Genomic DNA, 22,676 nt, shown 5'->3' with positions numbered 1-22,676 from the left:
TTCATAACAAATATAAGCATGAAGAAATTCCCAATCCCCAAGATCAACTTTGTTTTCACGACACAGATCTTCTCACATGCGGTAAAGGCATTTATTTCACTTTTTTTTAAAGTAATGGCTTTGCAGTTATTGAGACTATTTGACATTGAAAAAATAAGTGGCCAGTGAGCTAATTTTGTGAGCTACGCCAAACACCTTATCCAGATTTTTACCTCTGGTTGTGATACCCATTTTTCCTCATTAAAAGAAGGCAGCAATTTAATATTTGAGTTCTGAAACTCTTTTCCCAATTAAACCAGAGTACCCCTGTGTGGAAAGGCTCCAAGGTAGTTTTGATTTTATTACAAACACGTCTTTATAAACTGAAAAGAAGCCAACTTGCTTTTTAGGTGTATGTGGTTTCTAAAAAATAATTTGAGTTTTTACCATCCCATTGAACATTCTGAAAAAAAATTAAGAGGCAAATCCTTTGAGGAGAGAAACCATTGGTGAATTACAAGCATGGATACTCGTGCATTCAAGCGTTAGTGGCAATCAGCCATTCCCACATTTTTTCCTGTCACATTTGGCCCTATTTGTATTAATCTTCCCAGTTAAAATCATGCACGATAATACATTCAGTTCTCTGAGAATTTCTTCACTGGTTATTTTATCATAGAGCATTTAAAAATGAATGTAGTTCTAGACATTATCATTACAAATAAAAGCAAAAATAAAAAAACTCATCAAACCATTTAAATACATGACTTCACCCAATTACAAAGTAGAAGAACACAACTCAATCTGTTGATAACTCAAATGATAATTTTGAGTATATTAAAATGAATCATTTGATAGTATCGTTTCATAATGGCATCTTAGACTTCCCTGGTAGTACCCTGACTAAGAATCTGCCTGCCAATGCAAGGGACGGAGGTTTGATCCCTGGTGGGGAAGATTTCACATGCCACAGAGTAACCAAGCCCATGTGCCGCAACTACTGAAGTCTGCAAACCCTAGAGGCTGAGCTCTGCAACAAGAGAAGCCACTGCAATGAGAAACTTGTGTACTGCAACAAAGAGTAGCCCCAGCTTGCCACAACTAGAGAAAACCTGCATACAGCAATGAAGACCCGGTGCAACCAAAACCCCAAAAAACTGCAGCATCTCTTTCTGGCTTTTTATTATGAAATATACTTGTAAAATTTACCATTCTAACCATTTCAATATGCCAGCAAATCTGGAAAACTCAGCAGTGGTCACAGGACTGGAAAAGGTCAGTTTTCATTCTAATCCCAAAGAAAGGCAATGTCAAAGTATGTTCAAACTACCACACAAGTGCACTCATTTCACATGCTAGCAAAGTAATGCTCAAAATTCTCCAAGCTAGGCTTCAATAGCACGTGAACTGAGAACTTCCAGATGTTCAAGCTGGTTTTAGAAAAGGCAGAGGAACCAGAGATCAAATTGCCAACATCCGCTTGATCATCGAAAAAGCAAGAGAGTTCCAGAAAAACATCTACTTCTGCTTTATTGACTACGCCAAAGCCTTTGATTGTGTGGATCACAACAAACTGGAAAATTCTTAAAGAGATGGGAATAGTAGATCACCGTACCTACATCCTGAGAAATATGTATGCAGGTCAAGGAGAAACAGTTAGAACCAGACATGGAACAACAGACTGGTTCCAAATTGGGAAACGAGTACGTCAAGGCTGTATATTGTCACCCTGCTTATTTAACTTATATACGGAGTACATTATGCAAAATGCCGGACTGGATAAAGCACAAGCTGGAGTCAAGATTGCTGGGAGAAATATCAATAACCTCAAATATGCAGATGACACCACCCTTATGTCAGAAAGTGAAGAGGAACTAAAGAACCTCTTGATCAAAGTGAAAGAGGAGGGTAAAAAAGTTGGCTTAAAACTCAACATTCAAAATACGAAGACCATGGCATCCAGTCCCATCACATCATGGCAAATAGATAAGAAACAATAGAAACAGTGACAGACTTTATTTTCTTGGGATCCAATATCACTGTGGACCGTGACTGCAGCCATGAAATTAAAAGACGCTTGCTCCTTGGAAGAAAAGCTATGATGAACCTAGACAGTGTATTAAAAAGCAGAGACATTACTTTGCCGACAAAGGTTCACCTAGTCAGAGCAATGGTTTTTCCAGTACTCATGTATGGTTGTGAGAGTTGGACTATAAAGAAAGCTGAGTGCCAAAGAATTGATGTTTTTGAACTGTGGTGTTGGAGAAGACTCTTGAGAATCCCTTGGACTCCAAGGAGGTAAAACCAGTCAATTTTAAAGGAAATCAGTCCTGAATATTCATTGGGAATGACTGATGCTGAAGCTGAAACTCCAATACTTTGGCCACCTGATGTGAAGAACTGACTCATTGGAAAAGACCCTGATGCTGGGAAAGACTAATGGCAGGAGGAGAAGGGGACAACAGAGGATGAGATGGCTGGATGGCATCACTGACTCGATGGACATGGGTTTGGGTAGACTCCAGGAGTTGGTAATGGACAGGGAGGCCTGGCGTGCTGCGATTCATGGGGTTGTAAAGCGTCGGACATGACTGAGCAACTGAACTGGACTGCAGCACACCAGGCTTCCCTGTCCTTCACCAACTCCCAGAGCTTGCTCAAACTCATGTCCATCAAATCGGTGATGCCATCCAGCCATCTCATCCTCTGTTGTCCCCTTCTCCTCCTGCCCCCAATCCCTCCCAGCATCAGGGTCTTTTCCAATGAGTCAACTCTTCACATGAGGTGGCCAAAGTATTGGAGTTTCAGCTTCAACATCAGTCCTTCCAATGAACACCCAGGGCTTATCTCCTTTAGGGAGGACTGGTTGGATCTCCTTGCAGTCCAAGGGACTCTCTAGAGTCTTCTCCAACACCACAGTTCAAAAGCATCAATTCTTCAGTGCTCAGTTTTCTTCACCGTTGAACTCTCACATCCATACATGACCACTGGAAAAACCACAGCCTTGACTAGACAGACCTTTGTTGGCAAAGTAATGTCTCTGCTTTTTAATATGCTATCCAGGTTGGTCATACTTTCCTTCCAAGTAGTAAGCATCTTTTAATTTCATGACTGCAATCACCATCTGCAGTGATTTTGGCGCCCCCAAAAAAAATAAAGTCTGACACTGTTTCCACTGTCTCCCCATCTATTTCCCATGAAGTGATGGGACCAGATGCCATGATCTTAGTTTTCTGAATGTTGAGCTTTAAGTCAACTTCTTCACTCTCCTCCTTCACTTTCATCAAGAGGTTTTTTAGTTCCTCTTCACTTTCTGACATAAGGGTGGTGTTACCTGCATATCTGAGGTTATTGATATTTCTCCCCGCAATCTTGATTCCAGCTTGTGCTTCTTCCAGCCCAGCATTTCTCATGATGTACTCTGCATATAAGTTAAATAAGCAGGGTGACAATATACAGCCTTGATGTACTCCTTTTCCTATTTGGAACCAGTCTGTTGTTCTGTGTCCAGTTCTAACTGTTGCTTCCTGACTGGCATACAGGCTTCTCAAGAGACAGGTCAGATGGTCTGGTATTCCCATCTCTTTAAGAATTTTCCACAGTTTATTGTGATCCACAGAGTCAAAGGCTTTGGCATAGTCAATAAAGCAGAAATAGATGTTTTTCTGGAACTCTCTTGCTTTTTCGATGATCCAGCGGATGTTGGCAATTTGATCTCTGGTTCCTCTGCCTTTTCTAAAACCAGCTTGAACATCTGGAAGTTCACGGTTCACGTATTGCTGAAGCCTGGCTTGAAGAATTTTGAGCATTACTTTGCTAGCGTGTGAGATGAGTGCAATCGTGCGGTAGTTTGAGCATTCTTTGGCATTGCCTTTCTTTGGGACTGGAATGAAAACTGACCTTTTCCAGTCCTGTGGCCACTGCTGAGTTTTCCAAATTTGCTGGCATATAGAGTGCAGCACTTTCAGAGCATCATCTTTCAGGCCGAGAGGAGCAACCCCACATCCAAGGAGCGGCGGCTGTGCAGGCGCACGAGGGCTGAGAGGAGCTACTCCACGTTCAAGATCAGGAGGGGCAGCCATGAGGAGATACCCCTTGTCCAAGGTAAGAAGCAGCAGCTGCGCTTTGCTGGCGCAGCCGTGACGAGATACCCCACGTCCAAGGTAAGAGAAACCCAAGTAAGATGGTAGGTGTTGCGAGAGGGCATCAGAGGGCAGACACACTGAAACCATAGTCACAGAAAACTAGCCAATCTGATCACAGGACCACAGTCTTGTCTAACTCAATGAAACTAAGCCATGCCGTGTGGGGCCACCAAAGATGGATGGGTCATGGTGGAGAGGTCTGACAGAATGTGGTCCACTGGAGAAGGGAATGGTAAACCTCTTCAGTATTCTTGCCTTGAGAACCCCGTGAACAGTATGAAAAGGCAAAAAGAAAGGACACTGAAAGATGAACTCCCCAGGTCGATAGGTGCCCAATATTCTACTGGAGATCAGTGGAGAAATAACTCCAGAAAGAATGAAGGGATTGGAGCCAAAGCAAAATCAATACCCAGTTGTGGATGTGACTGGTGATAGAAGCAAGGTCCGATGCTGTAAACAGCAATATTGCATAGGAACCTGGAATGTTAGGTCCATGAATCAAGGCAAATTGCTGCAGTCCATGGGGTCGCAAAGAGTCGGACATGACTGAGTGATGGAACTGATGATGATGATGCAGTTAGGTTATTTAGAAACAATTTGATTCTTTCAGTTCTTGCTTTTATGGTCTGTTAGGCAGGACTGGAACACTACCCAATCTAGGGCTAATTATTCCCCACTACTGAAGAAATAATCTTTGGTGTACACTATTACTCAATGAATAATTAGGATTTTTAGCCTTATTATTGGGAACAGGCACTTTTCCTAGCCTTGTGTGAATAGTGGGTACCTCTAATCCTATCAGGTGATTCTTTCCCTAATATCAAGTATTTTCCTAGTATACATGTGATTATCACTCAACTGAATACTTGAAGATCTCTGAAATTCTCTCTCCATTCAGTGAACTATATTGATCAAGCCACACTGATCAACCTGGGTCATCCAACCAACTTTCCCATGCCACAGCCTGGAAACTCTCTCAAGGCAGTAATTTGAGGGAATCATTGGTTCATCTCATCTGTTTTCCATCTCTCATGATCTTTTGTTCCCTGTTGTCCAATGTCTTAAAAACCATTATTTAATGTATAATGTCCATTTATAAATTGTTTCAAGGAGGAGGTATTGTTTAAATCCAGTTTAAATTGTTTAAATCCAGTCACTGTTATTCCATCTTGGTCAGAAGCAGAAGTCTCCTGATATTTTTAAAACATGAATTGACCCATACATTTCCAAAAGATTTGCTTATCCTTATAGATAAAAATCCTCCTCCTGTCCATATACCAGTCCACTTCAAATTACTTCTGTAAAAATCAGTCTGTGAAACATAATTAACATCATAATTTCACATATTGTGATAACATAGTTTTCTTTGGGGAAAAAAGATGACTTGTGTTATATAGCTAATGAGAAATTCATCTTCAGGTTAAAAAAACCCATAGAAAAAATTTTTAGGGTCAACATTTTTTGGATAGATCCAAATCCCATTAAACATCCAACATCTAACTTAGGGTTTTAAAATATACATTTATTTTGAATTTACTCACTGTGGTGGACACTGGTACTGCTTGTCTCTACCAAGTTGATATCATACTGGACCGAGCTGGCCCTCTGAAGATGGCCCTTCCTGACAATAAAGAAGAGAGAAACGCACAAATGGAAAATGGGTAAGTGCAAACGCAGAAAGCAAGTTTAAATTTGAATATTTGGAGGTCTATTTTCTTTTCCGCAACTATCTGAAACTGCCAGAGCCTCCCTAAAACTGTGCCCCATTATTTAACAAATCCACCAGGGCATGTAGGTCATCTGTAGGGGCTTCAGATGCTGATGATCCGCTTAGTCTTTCTCCTTTAAGACAGCAGAACTGTGCTGTTTTAATGTAGCATCGTTGTGCTCTTCTTAAAGTGGTTAGTTTTCATTATTAGTTGGGATCATTATGGTGGCTCAGTCAGTAAAAAATCTGCTTGCAACGCAGGAGACCCAGGTTTGATCCCTGGGTCGGGAAGATCCCCTGGAGAAGGGAATGGCAGCCCACTCCAGTATTCTTGCCTGGAGATTTCCATGGACAGAGGAGCCTGGTGGGCTACAGTCCATGGGGTCGCAAAGAGTCAGAGTCTACTGAGTAACACTTTATGTGACATGGGGTGGCTCTACTCAACTATTGAGAAACTCAATTGCACCTTTTAAAAAATTTTATTTATTTTTGGCTGCACTGGATCTTCAACGCTGTGCACAGGCTTTCTCTAGTTGAGGCAAGTGGGGGCTATTCTCCAGTTGCAGCGCACAGGCTTCTCATTGTGGTGGCTTTTCTTGTTGTGGAGCACAGGCTCTAGGATGCACGGGCTTCAGTAGCTGTGGTGTGTGGGCTTAGATGCCCCCCAGCAAGTGTCATCTTCCTGGACCAGGAATTGGATCCATGTTCCCTGCATTGGCAGGCAGATTCTTAACCACTGGACCACCAGAGAAGTCCCTCACTTGTACTTTTTTAAGGCTACAGTTCATCAATCTTTTTTTTGTCATCTGGTCAATTAATATAGTTTCTAATTACATTCAAATGCCCATGACAGGGTTTTTAAAAACCACTTTTAATATTAAATAAGATATTGAAATATACACTTGCTTTCAATTTTTTTTCAGTAAGTCAATGCCTAGAGTATTACATTAATGAAAATTAATTCAAAACCACTTTTTACCATAGCAAAATGAAATGTGTTTTCTAAAAATACACTGATTCCTCCTCATGAAACATGATTGATTCTGCCTAGATTTCAGCTTATGGGTTATCATTTTGGACCTCATTCAAATATGACATTAATTAGTTATTAAATTTCAAAAGGGCTTCAGCTTAAAGCAATTTCAACCACTGATGGACCTAAAAAACTACAGTAAACATTGACTTGTTTTAATTCTTAAAAGCACATTTCAGACAGTATGTTTCACCTGGTCAGTATGCAAGAGCCTAAATCTTATGACTAGATTTTTTTTATAAGCAATAGCTACTCGTGTTTTTTTCAAATTAATTCTACTCTTGATTTTGACAAGACACAAATCATCATATAGAAATACCTCTGCTTGTGTTGTCATTTAAAAATGGAAAAGGTACAGTGTGTAGTATATTATAACCATTTCTGAAAATTATTCAATGTCATATTATTTTTGTAAGAATCTTAAGGATGCTATTTTTCTCAGTTATTTTTTTTTTTTAATTTTTTTATTAGTTGGAGGCTAATTACTTCACAACATTTCAGTGGGTTCTGTCATACATTGACATGAATCAGCCATAGATTTACACTTATTCCCCATCCCGATCCCCCCTCCCATCTCCCTCTCCACCCGATTCCCCTGGGTCTTCCCAGTGCACCAGGCCGGAGCACTTGTCTCATGCATCCCACCTGGGCTGGTGATCTGTTTCACCATAGATAGTATACATGCTGTTCTTTTGAAACATCCCACCCTCACCTTCTCCCACAGAGTTCAAAAGTCTGTTCTGTATTTCTGTGTCTCTTTTTCTGTTTTGCATATAGGGTTATCGTTACCATCTTTCTAAATTCCATATATATGTGTTAGTATGCTGTAATGTTCTTTATCTTTCTGGCTTACTTCACTCTGTATAAGGGGCTCCAGTTTCATCCATCTCATTAGGACTGGTTCAAATGAATTCTTTTTGACGGCTGAGTAAAATTCCATGGTGTATATGTACCACAGCTTCCTTATCCATTCATCTGCTGATGGGCATCTAGGTTGCTTCCATGTCCTGGCTATTATAAACAGTGCTGCGATGAACATTGGGGTGCATGTGTCTCTTTCAGATCTGGTTTCCTCAGTGTGTATGCCCAGAAGTGGTATTGCTGGGTCATATGGCAGTTCTATTTCCAGTTTTTTAAGGAATCTCCACACTGTTTTCCATAGTGGCTGTACTAGTTTGCATTCCCACCAACAGTGTAAGAGGGTTCCCTTTTCTCCACAGCCTCTCCAGCATTTATTGCTTGTAGACTTTTGGATAGCAGCCATCCTGACTGGTGTGTAATGGTACCTCATTGTGGTTTTGATTTGCATTTCTCTCATAATGAGTGATGTTGAGCACCTTTTCATGTGTTTGTTAGCCATCTGTATGTCTTCTTTGGAGAAATGTCTGTTTAGTTCTCTGGCCCATTTTTTGATTGGGTCATTTATTTTTCTGGAATTGAGCTGCAGGAGTTGCTTGCATATTAAAATTTACATTCATTTTCCAATTAATATGAAAATGTTTAACATTTATATATGGCAAAAGTTGCTTTATTTTTCAATAAAGTCCACATATAAAAAGAGTGAATGACAATATTTATGCTTAGAGAGAAACGGAATATCTCCTGCCACGTCAGTAAACAAAGGATGTCACAGTCACCAGCCTGCAGCCTGCCCACAGGCCACTGGTGAGCCCTGAGGGAACTTAGAAAGGAAAGAACGCCTGCCATCTGACTGCTGCCACTCCCTGTAGTGAGCCCTGAGGAAAACGGGAGGTAAAAACACAGGAAACTGGCCCCAAATAAAGGTGCATATCAAAGGAATGATTTCAGTGAATCCAGATTCTTGCATCTTCTCGTATACAGAAAAGTGCTAAATTCCTTAACTTACTGTAGCTGGTTTTCTTTAATTAACAATAATTAAAGGATTTAAACATATTGGATGTTCTGACTACTTTGTTGCAGAACTTCCATCTATCCTAGCTCCTGGCTTGCCTCCTCGGAGCAATTTTCTCAAGGTTACTTGAGATGCTGCCTCCCAGGCTTGAAGTCCTAAAAATTCCTGCCAAAAAAACACATAACTCTCAACTTTTGGTTGTGAATATTTAAGTTGATACCAGTTTAAAAATCAGTGATAGACCCTTACGTGCAAAGCACAAGATTAGAAACAGGCTATTAACATTCCATGCCTTCTTTGAGTGCTTCCCTTTCTCTTCCCACCACAGGTAACCATCATTCTGTATTTTGTGCTAACCAGTCTCTTACTTGAACCAATCATATATATCACCCTAAGCAATACATTATTTAGTTTTGTCTAGTTTTAAACTTTTCATGAGTAGGATCATACTGTTACATTTTTTATGTGACTTGTTTCTTTCACATAAAATTATGTTTCTAAGATTTACCCAGGCACTTGATAAGGAGCAGGGTCCTCTGGGGCTCCTGGGCACAGTCTTTCTGTGTCTCTCATTTCTTTGATTACAGGAAATAGCCTTTTTATCAGCCTCTATGACCTTTCCTGAGTTCTAATGGGCAGATTCAAGCAGCTGCTAATTAGGGAAGGGAGGGGATGCTAGACCAGGAAGAAACAAACAGTCAAGAGAAACAATAGTGCAGCCCTGGGACAAGGTCCTGGTTCCCCATCAACGGAAACACACAACAATACCCTTGAGCTGTTTTGGGATACTGAAACCCTCTCCAGGTGGGAGAAAGTTAGATGGTATGCTATCCACAAGCATGTAGATCCAGACCAGTTGGAACCTAAAGGTTGATGATGCTGACTCCTACTTATCTTACCACCAACGCATCAGAAGAATGTCCGCAAGCTGATCACATCCTTTTTAAATCATTACTACAAAACTTCTAACTATCCTCTCCAAGCTGGGACACACAGTTTTTGAGGCAAAAGTCCACTGTGTCCTCCACTGCCTGGCAAAGTAATAAAGCTATCCTTTTCTACCTTACCCGAAACTCTGTCTCCAAGATTCGATTCAGCACCAATGTACAGAGAAGCTGAGCTTTCAGAATCAATTTGTGTAACTGTAATTCATTTCTGCTTATATATTACCCTTTAATAGCAATATATCACAACTTGGTGTCCATTCTTTTGTTAATGGGTACTTGGGTAACTGATAAATCATTGCTTTTCTTTCACATTCAAAGTATACTTTAAATAGACTTACTCCAAATATTTAGGTGTTTTTGGCATGATGACTTTAGTGAATGTGGGTCTACCTTACTAGTTTAGAAAAGTCAAGGTAATGATGATGATAGTAACAAAGAATAAGATCCTTTCAAAAATGACAGTAATTTAATAACAAAAATAAATAAAAGATACAATTTAGTAACAATAACTGCATTAGAGAAATAACTCTAAACAGAAAACATGAGCTGGAAAAATAATCTAGAGCTAAAGAGCATGTTGATTATTTAGTCAAACAATAACTACTATGTATTACTTTTTTCTTTTCAAAAGCATATTTCTATTTTGGTTACCTGCAGAGGAAGTAGAGGGCTCCAAGGATAAGAGTTCCTAGAAGAACAATCAACGCCACGAAAGCTGCGAACAGATCACTTTTAGTCTGGATACTGGAGCTTGGGAGAAAAACCTCTTCACAACGAGCTCCTGTATAATTTTCAATGCATCTATGGAATAAAATGTTAGATACAGAGTTGCATTCTCTGTTCCATTAACTAATATAGGAAGCATAAGTTTTCCAGCTGGTATGAAAAAAAAAAGAAGACTAATTTTCAGATTCTGAACCCAGACTAGGAATGCTTTACTATAATGCTCACAGAGCTACAGTTATTATAAATTAGCATCTGCAGTCTGATCTTTACTATCTTCCTTTTTCAGTTTTCAAATTGCTTAGAAACTCCAGAGAAATGATAGAATATTCAGTCCTTTTATCTTCCATATTTTCAATATGTAATTGTCCACACTTAAGGTTCATCTGAAATTTATTTTGTTATCTCTGGTGTAGATGTGATTCTAAGTGTATTTTTCCTTGACAATGCTAAATAGCTATTCCAACCCCATTTATTAAATAATCATTCTCTTCCCTGCTGTTTAACAGTGCCTCCTTTAATATATGTTAGGTTTGTGTAAGTGACAACAGTTCTTTACTCTTCAGTGATCTATACATCTAATCTTGGGCTTCCACCTTACTGCTTCAGTACTGTTACTTTATGTTTTAGTATCTGGTAGTTCTACTCCTTATATTATTACTTTGCTTTTCTAGAGCTTTTGTGATATTTTCATTTGCCAGCCACTATTTTAAGCCCACTTACTTTCAGCTCTTTAAAACTATGTGACAGAAATCCATAATCTTTGGTAATATCAACCAGTTGCTTTCTCCCTGTTAATATGTTCAAAGATTATAAAACATAAAAATTGATATGAATTAGTGAGTTTGGCACCAGATCAATTTACTTATTTAATATTTGCAGTTAAAATAAATAATAGTATTTTAATATATACTAATGTTTATTTATAAAGCAACCCACAAAGTTACACAGTAAACTATACTTAGCAAAAATTTGTGTAAAAAAGTATGTGTGTATATAAATTCTTCAAGGTAGCATTACCAAAACCAGAAATATTTGTTCTATTAAATTAATTCTCCTCCCCACCTCTTTCCAGTTTAGGAAGTATTTATAAATGTTACCTTCTTTTCTCCCATCCTAGACTAACAAGGATGTTAGAAAGTTACATGTGAACTAATTACTAACAAAGCTTGGCAACTAATGTGATAGGCTAATAAAGCAGTAGACAAATAAATAAGAGAAAAGAATATCAAGCTACAGCACAGGTATCAATTTTACTTAAATGAGCATATGAAAGATGTTTTATGAACCTCAAGTCCTACTGATGGTGAGAAAGTGGTGTTACTGGTTAGAGCTTCCACTAGAGGGGGTGTCAGTTTGACCAACGCAGCAGTTCCCATTCTCTCAAAACTACTGTAAAGATGGAGTTGAGGAGACACAGAGAGGAAGAGAAAGGAGAGAATATGAGTGGCAAACTGAAATGGAAGTAAAATACTTTAGAAAGCACAATTACCTAAAGTCTAAATAAAAAAATACTTATTTCCCCTATAGAACAAGTCACCTGCTTCCTGAGAAATCTGTATGCAGTTCAAGAAGCAACAGTTAGAACTGGACATGGAACAACAGACTGGTTCCAAATGGGAAAAGGAGTACATCAAGGCTGTATACTATCACCCTGCTTATTTAACTTATATACAGAGTACATCTTGTGAAATGCCAGGCTGGATGAAGCACAAGCTAGAATCAAGATTGCTGGGAGAAATATCAATTACCTCAGATACACAGATGATACCACCCTTATGGCAGAAAGTGAAGAAGAACTAAAGAGCCTCTTGATGAAAGTGAAAGAGGAGAGTGAAAAAGTTGGTTTAAAACTCAACATTCAGAAAACAAAGATCATGATATCTGGTCCCATAACTCCATGGCAAATAGATGGAGAAACAATGGAAATAGCGAGAGACTTTATTTTCTTAGGCTCAAAAATCACTGCAGCCATGAAATTAAAGATGCTTACTCCTTGGAAGGAAAGTTTTGACCAACCTAGACAGCATGTTAAAAAGCAGAGACATTACTTTGCCAACAAAGGTCCATCTAGTCAAGGCTATGGTTTTTCTAGTAGTCATGTATAGATGTGAGAGTTGGAATATAAAGAAAGCTGAGCACCGAAGAATTGATGCTTTTGAACTATGGTGTTGGAGAAGACTCTTGAGAGTCCCTTGGACTGCAAGGAGATCCAACCAGTCCATCCTAAAGGAGATCAGTCCTGGGTGTTCATTGGAAGGACTGATGTTGAAGCTGAAACTCCAATACTCTGGCCACCTGATGCAAAGAGCTGACTCATTTGAAAAGACTCTGGGAAAGATTGAGGGCAGGTGGAGAAGGGGATGACAGAGAATGAGATGGTTGGATGGCATCACTGACTCAATGGATATGCGTTTGGGTGGACTCTGAGAGTTGGTGATGGACATGGAGGCCTGGTGTGCTCCAATCCATGGGGTCGCAGAGTCGGACATGACGGAGTGACTCAACTGAACTGAACTGAATTCTTCTTTATGAGGAAGATTCTTTTTTAAAAAACTATAAACTCATTACTCAAATTTCTTAAGGCTGGTTCAAGTTTAGATAAGATAGAACTTCAAGCAAGATGACAAACTAGCTGATGTAACTAACTATATGATAGTTACATCATATGAGTTGGATGGAGTCAAGAGAATGGTATAAATATAAACTGAGTGGTCAGATGAGGTTGTGGGCCGACAGACAAAAAAAAAAAAGGCATATAAAGGAAACCACTCAACACTAGAGTGCTGTCCATTGTCTTACAGCATGGCCAAACAAACACATGCTCTTGTGAGAAAATCAAAAGCTGATGGTATCTTTCAATAAAGCAAAGTCAAGAAAAAATATATCTTTTTGTTATTTAACTAGTCAGATCAGAATTTAGAGAAAAAACAAAGAGAAATTTAAATATTATGTTGTCACCCAAGAAGTAAAAATGACTAACCTAAAAATTAACTTAAAATTTTCAGATATATTTACAAAAAATAAATACAGTCTACCAATGAGTATGTACAAGGATCCCACTTTTTTTTTAAATTTATTTTAGTTGTAGGCTAATGAATTTACAATATTGTAGTGGTTTTGTCATACATTGATATGAATCAGCCATGGATTTACATGTGTTCCCCATCCTGAACCCGCCTCCCACCTCCCTCCCCATCCCATCCCTCTTGGTCATCCCAGTGCACCAGCCCTGAGCACCCTGTCTCATGCATTGAACCTGGACTGGTGATCTGTTTCATATATGATAATATACATGTTTCAATGCTATTCTCTCAGATCACCCCACCCTCACCTTCTCCCACAGAGTCCAAAAGACTGTTCTAAACATCTGTGTCTCTTTTGCTGTCTTGCATGTAGGGTTATCATTACCATCTTTCTAAATTCCATATATATGCGTTAGTATACTGTATTGGTGTTTTTCTTTCTGGCTTACTTCACTCTGTGTAATAGGCTCCAGTTTCATCCACCTCATTAGAACTGATTAAAATGTATTTTTTTAATGGCTGAGTAATATTCCATTGTGTATATGTACCACTGCTTTCTTATCCATTCATCTGCTGATGGACATCTAGGTTGCTTCCATGTCCTGGCTATTATAAACAGTGCTGTGATGAACATTGGGGTACATGTGTCTCCTTCACTTCTGGTTTCCTTGGTGTGTATGCTCAGCAGTGGTATTGCTGGGTCATATGGCAGTTCTATTTCCAGTTTTTTAAGGAATCTCCACACTGTTCTCCACAGTGGCTCTACTAGTTTGCATTCCCACCAACAGTGTAAGAGGGTTCCCTTTTCTCCACACCTTCTCCAGCATTTATTGCTTGTAGATTTTTGGACAGCAGCCATCCTGACTGGTGTGTAATGGTACCTCATTGTGGTTTTGATTTGCATTTCTCTCATAATGAGTGATGTTGAGCATCTTTTCATGTGTTTGTTAGCCATCTGTATGTCTTCTTTGGAGAAATGTCTATTTAGTTCCTTGGCCCTTTTTTTGATTGGGTCTTTTATTTTTCTGGAATTGAACTTCAGGAGTTGCTTGTATATTTTTGGGAGTAATTATTTGTCAGTTGCTTCGTTTGCTATTATTTTCTCCCATTCTGAAGGCTGTCTTTTCACTTTGCTTATAGTTTTCCTTCGTTGTGCAAAAGCTTTTAAGTTTAATTAGGTCCCATTTGTTTATTTTTGCTTTTATTTCTATTACTCTGGGAGGTGGGTCATAGAGGATCCTGCTGTGGTTTATGTTAGAGAGTGTTTTGCCTATGTTTTCTTCTAGGAGTTTTATAATTTCTGGTCTTACGTTTAGATCTTTAATCCATTTTGAGTTTATTTTTGTGTATGGTGTTAGAAAGTGTTCTAGTTTCATTCTTTTACAAGTGGTTGACAGTTTTCTCAGCACCACTTGTTAAAGACATTGTCTTTTCTCCCATTGTATATTCTTGCCTCCTTTGTCAAAGATAAGGTGTCCATAGGTGTGTGGATTTATCTCTGGGCTTTCTATTTTGTTCCATTGATCTATATTTCTGTCTTTGTATCAGTATCATACTGTCTTGATGACTGTAGCTTTGTAGTAGAGCTTGAAGTCAGGCAGGTTGATTCCTCCTGTTCCATTCTTCTTTCTCAAGATTGCTTTGGTTATTTGAGGTTTTTTGTATTTCCATACAAATTTTGAAATTATTTGTTCTAGTTCTGTGAAAAATACCGTTTGGTAGCTTGATAGGGATTGCATTGAATCTATAGATTGCTTTGGGTAGTATACTCATTTTCACTGTATTGATTCTTCCAATCCCTGAACATGGTATATTTCTCCATCTATTTGTGTCCTCTTTGATTTCTTTCATAAGTGTTTTATAGTTTTCTATATATAGGTCTTTTGTTTCTTTAGGTAGATATATTCCTAAGTATTTTATTCTTTTCATTGCAATGGTGAATGGAATTGTTTCCTTAATTTCTCTTTCTGTTTTCTCATTGTTAGTGTATAGGAATGCAAGGGATTTCTGTGTGTTAATTTTGTATCCTGCAACTTTACTATATTCATTGATTAGCTCTAGTAATTTTCTGGTAGAGTCTTTAGGGTTTTCTATGTAGAGGATCATGTCATCTGCAAACAGTGAGTTTTACTTCTTCTTTTCCAATCTCGATTCCTTTTACTTCTTTTTCTGCTCTGATTGCTGTGGCCAAAACTTCCAAAACTATGTTGAATAGTAGTGGTGAGAGTGGGCACCCTTGTCTTGTTCCTGACTTTAGTGGAAATGCTTTCAATTTTTCACCATTGAGGATAATGTTTGCTGTGGGTTTGTCATATATAGCGTTTATTATGTTGAGGTATGTTCCTTCTATTCCTGCTTTCTGGAGAGTTTTAATCATAAATGGATGTTGAATTTTGTCCAAGGCTTTTTCTGCATCTATTGAGATAATCATATGGTTTTTCTCTTTCAATTTATTAATGTGGTGTATTACATTGATTGATTTGTGGATATCAAAGAATCCTTGCGTTCCTGGGATAAAGCCTACTTGGTCATGATGTATGATCTTTTTAACATGTTGTTGGATTCTGTTTGCTAGAATTTTGTTAAGGATTTTTGCATCTATGTTCATCAGTGATATTGGCCTGTAGTTTTCTTTTTTTGTGGCATCTTTGTCTGGTTTTGGTATTAGGGTGATGGTGGCCTCATAGAATGAGTTTGAAAGTTTACCTTCTGCAATTTTCTGGAAGAGTTTGAGTAAGATAGGTGTTAGCTCTTCTCTAAATTTTTGGTAGAATTCAGCTGTGAAGCCGTCTAGTCCTGGGTTTTTGTTTGCTGGAAGATTTCTGATTACAGTTTCGATTTTCGTGCTTGTGATGGGTCTGTTAAGATCTTCTGTTTCTTCCTGGTTTAGTTTTGGAAAGGTATGCTTTTCTAAGAATTTGTCCATTTCTTCCAAGTTGTCCATTTTATTGGCATATAGTTGCTGACAGTAGTCTCTTACGATCCTTTGTATTTCTGTGTTTTCTGTTGTGATTTCTCCACTTTCATTTCTAATTTTGTTGATTTCATTCTTCTCCCTTTGTTTCTTGATGAGTCTGGCTAATGGTTTGTCAATTTTATTTATCTTCTCAAAGAACCAGCTTTTAGCTTTGTTGATTTTTGCTATGGTCTCTTGTTTCTTTTGCATTTATTTCTGCCCTAATTTTTAAGATTTCTTTCTTTCTACTAACCCTGGGGTTCTTCATTTCTTCCTTTTCTAGTTGCTTTAGGTGTAGAATTAGTTTATTTGACTTTTTTCTTGCTTCTGAGGTAAGCCTGTATTGCAATAAACCTTCCCCTAGTACTGCTTTTACAGAGTCCCATAGGTTTTGGGTTGTTGTGCTTTCATTCGTTTCTATGCATATTTTGATTTCTCTTTTGATTTCTTCTATGATTTGTTGGTTATTCAGAAGGGTGTTGTTTAACCTCCATATCTTGGAATTTTTAATAGTTTTTTTCCCGTAATTGAGATCTAATCTTACTGCACTGTGGTCAGAAAAGATGATTGGAATGATTTCAATTTTTTTGAATTTACCAAGGCTAGATTTATGGCCCAGGATGTGAGGATCCCACTTTTAGAGCTCGAGCTCATTTGTGAAAATGTTATGACCCAATTATGACACAAATATCAAGTTTCAGGCAAAGTCAGCTCCTTTAAGGATAAATAAATAAGGGTGAATTAGGGCTTCCCTGATGGCTCAGCCTGATAAAGAATCTGCCTACATTAAAAAGTAAAAAAAAAAAAAAAAAAGAATCTGCCTACAATGCCAGAGACCTGGGTTTGATCCCTGGGTTGGGAAGATGCACTGGAGAAGGGAAAGGCTACCCACTCCAGTATTTTGACCTGGAGAATTCCATGGACAGAGGAGCCTGGTGGGCTACAATGGAGTCACAAAGAGTCATACACGACTGAGCGACTTTCAAAAAAAAAAAAAGGTGGGGGAAGTGAATTAAGATTTACACAGACAATGAAATAATAGTACCGGCTGAAGCAAAATAGAAAGGTGAGGCATTTGTACCACCATTTCATGTAGAACTAAGTAGCCTTCAGTCTTTATGTAACTTCCTTGTTAATTTATTTTTGGACATCATTTCTCCACAGACTGCCAAGTAGCAAACAGTTGTGCCATCTACCAAGGTAAATACCAAGTACTAGGATTATGCACATTTTCCTGGAACTGAAAGATGAATGCTGGAACAGGTACTAATGCTTAACCATGTGAGAAATTTCAAAATTCAGAATCCAAGACATATGTGTTAGTTTTCTGGCTGAACACCACCAACAATCTCTCCTTAAACCCAGAAGCTATATTAGTACATTGGACATAAAATAAATTCATTAGATTCCACAGCATTCAAGGTAAGTTGTTAGAACCAAGTTTTTAATCATGTAAATAAAATGTGTCATATAGCTCTAAGACAGAGTATTGGACTGTGAGCTAGAAAAAACTGATCTCTTGATCCACTCTTATGACTTGATTGTGTGACCTTCAGCAAGTCACTCAAACACTCTAAGACTGTAAAATCAGAATAACACCTGCTGTAGCTATTTCATAGGCCTATTGTCAGAATCAAATAAGTAATGTCTAAAAGTGCTTTGAATATGGAAACACGCTATACAAGTGAAACTGAAATTAGTTACTTTACAAAGGTCATATTTACATCTCATGTATGACTACATGGAATAAAATACTTAAGAAAAGTTATAGCCAGAAAAAATTAAATAATTTTCAGAAATAATAAACAACTTTAGAAGAGTTCACTAACCAAGTAAAGACTCAGTGTCAATGCTACTTGACTTGGGCTAATCTATCTTAGAAAGAAAAAGTATAATATTGGCATATGCTAAAATTGACTTCCAAGTTTGATTCCCACTTTATAGCAATCAAAGTTCAATCTGAAACCCATGAAAAATAGCAAAAGCAAATCCAAAATAAAATAAAACTATGAGTGTTCAAAAAAACATGAACTAATAAGCACATGAGCTTAAATCCCTTTAGCGATCCAGAGCCAGATAACCACACAAAAACATGCCAACGTCCTATGGAACTCTTACTATATTTTTACAGGTCAAGAATTTAGGGAAGACTGATTCTTTTATTAGCTGGTGCCATAAATTACATTTATGTAATTTATGTAATTACATAATGTATTATGTAATTACATAATGTCACTAAGCATTAACAGATTCTTAAGTAAGAGACACTTAGCTAATATTCAACTTTGCAAAAGTTCTGTTTAATATTTATATGATATTAGCACCCTTAAAAACCAATAAATATTGTACTTCAAAAGTGTAAAGTATAATCTAAGTCCAATAAAAAAGCAAAATCTATTAGGTTCTTCCAAGGAGGAGTATTAACTAGATAATTCATGTGCTGAAATGGACTACAGATTATATCTGTATATAAATGGACAAAATGTTCTCCATAGAGAATAATTAATATTTGTCATGTATGCTACTATTATTGTGAAAAATTATGATTTTTTTTGCTTTAGTAAAACACTGAAAATTTTAATCATTTTACTTACTGAAACAAACTAAAGCACCATGAATGAAGGAAACATGTAAACAAATGATGAGAGTAAGCAAGAGTAGTTTAAAACAGGACCTTCATTACTGAACCCATGCATTGGCTAGTCTTTTCCAATAAAGACGTTTTGGGAGAGACAGCCAAAGAATGCTGCTTGGTTCACCAGAATACTTAGGCGAAATTCTGTGATTAAAAACTTTTTCCCAAATATTGCCTTTCTCTGTGTGAGAAAAATTATTATCTCAATTCTTTGCTCACCCTATTCTGCTTTTCTCCAAAAAAAAAAAAAAAATCAGGAAGGAAATCTAAAAATGTTCTTGAAAGACAAGGTATATATATTTTTAAAATGATCAGGGAAGAAAAGTAAAACTATAAGCAGGAAATATATATATTTTTTGTAATCTATATTATTATAAACCTTGGTATAAATATATATATATATTTGTATATACAAAGATTTATTTATATATAAAGTCGGTATAGGTCAGTTCTTCCTTTCTTTTAAGTAATAATTTCAGTAAATATAAAAATATATTTAAAACTCATACAAAAACAAATTATATTAATGGATCTCCCAACTGTAGACATTTTTCACATGTTTTGGTAAAACTGAAAGTTCAGGGACAACTGGAAAGACTCATCGTCTTAAATCACCACTCAGTTAAACCACAGTTCTAAATGGACAGTATTCATGCTGGCATCTTACCTTCCCAGGCTTCAGGTCTCAACAACCTTCTAATGCAGAGAAAATCTCATGCCCCAACTTGGAATAAGACAAAGAGAAGCCAGCATCAGCTCACTTCCTGACAAAAGAAGTTAAGTATTAGAGCTGAACAAAAGTCACAGTTTCCAGTTTGCATGGTATTCCTATGTTGAAAATGAAATCTTATTGATGAGAAATTGGGATATTTTTCTGTGGCCTGTCAAAGGAAGTAGTGGATGAAAAAGACACTATCTAAAAGGATAACCAAAATTCAGAAGCAAATACACAATCAGATATAATTTCATAATGTAACAAATAAGAAGAAAGTGAAGGTGCTTTAAAGGAGGATATTCGTTGTCTTTTATTGGCACTCTGCTTCCTAGAACACCTGAGTCAGTTCTGAAGAATAGTTTCTACTCTTGGACAAGTGACACAAAGGAGTAAGACAAAGGCTGGTGGAAGACATGGAGACCTAAGACAGCAGGTATGTTTGCACTGCTTCAAAAACATATTCTGCCATGTTTGACAAGCAGCTGATCTGGAAAAACGTGAGGTTTCAAGAAGATTTATCCTTTTAAGTTTTTGTTCTAAGCAGGGTGAGGTCAAGAAAGATATATCAGTTGTTCCTGCTGAGAATACTAATGAAAAATAAGGTTACTAAAATGAAAAGTGTCAACAAAATGCATAGCTAAATAAAGCAGTTGTTTCAAGTTTTGCAACTGTTCTATCATCAGCTTCAAGGCTGTGATTTCCTTTCTGTAAAGGTGTTCTAAAGATCAATCTAAATCCTGATGTTTAATAAAGCATGTGGTACACTGCCAAAAGTCAAAGTAAAGAGGACTCTGTTCGATTAATATCACAGTAGCATTTTGAACTTTCTTTCTTTGAAGTATAACCCTCTATTAAATTTACAGATGAAAAATCAGAAGTCTTACCTAAAAAGAGTGCCAAGAACTGGTCTATCATAACTACTGACCTTAAGAAAACTAAAATTTTATGTGATTAATAAAACAACTCGTAAAACCAGAAAATTCCTTTTGGAAATTGAGTTTAGTAAAACGTATACTGAGGCCTGGCAAAACTGTGGACAGGCACAAATGCTATATACAGTTAAAAGAGGTAACGTGTCCAATGCAGAAGTACAATAAATGTTGATTTCCTTACATTTTCTCAATTCTTATTCTCAACGTCAATTATTTTACTTTCATAAAACAAGCCTTTCATATAGCAAGACTTTCATGTATTGCATTTGTAGTCCTAAATTGCCTCTCTTAAATAGAATTCAGTCTTTATCATCTTGACAAATTATGATTTTTACCTATCCAACACTGGAACTGCTGTAGATAGTGGACAAAGCTTGGCTTCAGAGACTTCCTCAACAATTCAGTGTTTAAGACATCATGTTTCCAATGCAGGGGGTGTGGGTTCAAACCCTTGTTGGGGAACTCATATCCTACATAGTCAAAAATTTAAAAAAGAAAAAAAAAAAGCTTGGCTTTAGCCAGGCAGCGAGGTCTCAGGTTCTTTGGTCTGAGCCTGTGGCTCTGTGGGCAGATAATTCTTAGGAATGCCCTTCTGGGAGAATTCTGGTCATCAGGCTCAGGGAGCCAGAGCTTACTGAGTCACTCTGGGAAACTACACCAACAGGTACCTTTTGCCTGATATTTAAAATTCCACCTCCACACTGTGCAATGGTTGGTTCCAAAGTGATCACAAGAAACCCGGAGGAAAGTGAAGCCGCAAGGAGACGCCTCATCCAGCTAGTGATGCAAACACAGGTGAAGACAAATCTTTTCCCCCATCTTTGCTCCACGAACCTAGAAAGTTCTAGTTGGAAGGCTGAAAGGTTAGGGGCTGGCTAACCTTGTGCCTAAGTTGGCCAAGAAGACAAGGGCAGTAAAGGACTTCACCTGGATTGTTCTCAGTGAAAGACTTTGAAATAGACAAGAAAGGTTGTTAGGCGTCCTAACAACCCTCTGGGTTGTCTGATACTATGGGCTCCTGTGTTTTTCATTGTCTTTGAGCTATTTTACAACTCTGTAAATTTAGAAAATCTATTATAATGTAAATTAATTTTGTCCAGTATAATACAAGAGATTTCCCTGTGGATACTGATTAGTATTTATAAATTCACTTCAACATTATAGACTGATCACTTATACTTACATGTGTGTGTTGGTTTTTCTTTGTTTGTTTTTGGCCCCACTGTGAGGGCCCTCAGCAGTGAAAACCTGAAGACCTAACCACTGGAAGGCCAGGAAATTCCCATGCGTGTGTTGTTTGCACTTGTCTTTTAGTCAGTTGTAACATTTTATTGGTTCCCTTGTTAATGAATGAGTCAAATAACGTCGTTGACACATGTTCATATTATATTTGTATGAAAATCATGATTTTCTCTTTAAATTCTTTTTTTTTTTTTTCCACCAGTTTGAAGGTTGCCCACTGAGATGGATTCATCTGACAAAGCTAGTAAATGGAGCTGCCAGTGAAGTGCACCTCCTGAGAAGCTTAAACCCTGGCACGTTTTTCTGGCTCCCAGAGGTGAATCTCAAGCAGCAAAAGAATTTAAAATTTGCTGGCTCTCTGTTTCTCTAGTTTTCTTCCCTATCCACTAATTTCATGTTTTAGTTTTTGTTGTTGTTGGTTTTCTTACTACTAATAAGTTATTTTCCCATTAGTAAGAGCAATGATAAGGAGTTTGGTTTTATAGTTTGACAATCTGATGATCTCTGTAAATGGATGATGGAGATCTGTTTGAAATGTTTAGATGTTTCTCTGTTTAGATGACAGAGAAACTGGTTTATTAGACTCTTATTAAAAATGTCTCTATTTTTTTTTTTAGCTCAAATAAATAATTACTTACCCACTGGGGAGGAGAATACCTCTTTGACATTTGGACAGTGAGATTTTAAGCTTCTGTGTTTACTTAATCTGTGCCAAAGGTATAGATCTGAAGCTATAACCCCTCTGTGCCTATGTGTCAAACT

General features: G+C 37.5%; 1 protein-coding gene across 13 annotated transcripts in view; it reads right to left on the bottom strand.

The window, feature by feature from the left end:
• The window catches only part of NRG4 (neuregulin 4), a 102,282-nt gene that overhangs the window by 14,469 nt on the left and 65,137 nt on the right, over window positions 1–22,676 (bottom strand). For all 13 annotated transcript variants that reach the window (XM_043490015.1, XM_043490012.1, XM_043490009.1 and 10 more), the window contains 2 exons: window positions 10,337–10,486; window positions 5,666–5,745 (listed from right to left, as the gene is read on the bottom strand). In XM_043490015.1, the coding sequence (XP_043345950.1) occupies window positions 5,666–5,745; window positions 10,337–10,486 (230 nt within the window). The remainder of the gene's footprint in view (window positions 1–5,665; window positions 5,746–10,336; window positions 10,487–22,676) is intronic.

The sequence above is a fragment of the Cervus canadensis genome, chromosome 17 (assembly GCF_019320065.1).
Source record: "Cervus canadensis isolate Bull #8, Minnesota chromosome 17, ASM1932006v1, whole genome shotgun sequence".
NCBI lineage: Eukaryota > Metazoa > Chordata > Mammalia > Artiodactyla > Cervidae > Cervus > Cervus canadensis.
The sequence above is the reverse complement of the archived record's forward strand: the minus strand, read 5'-3'. Positions and strand labels throughout refer to the sequence as shown.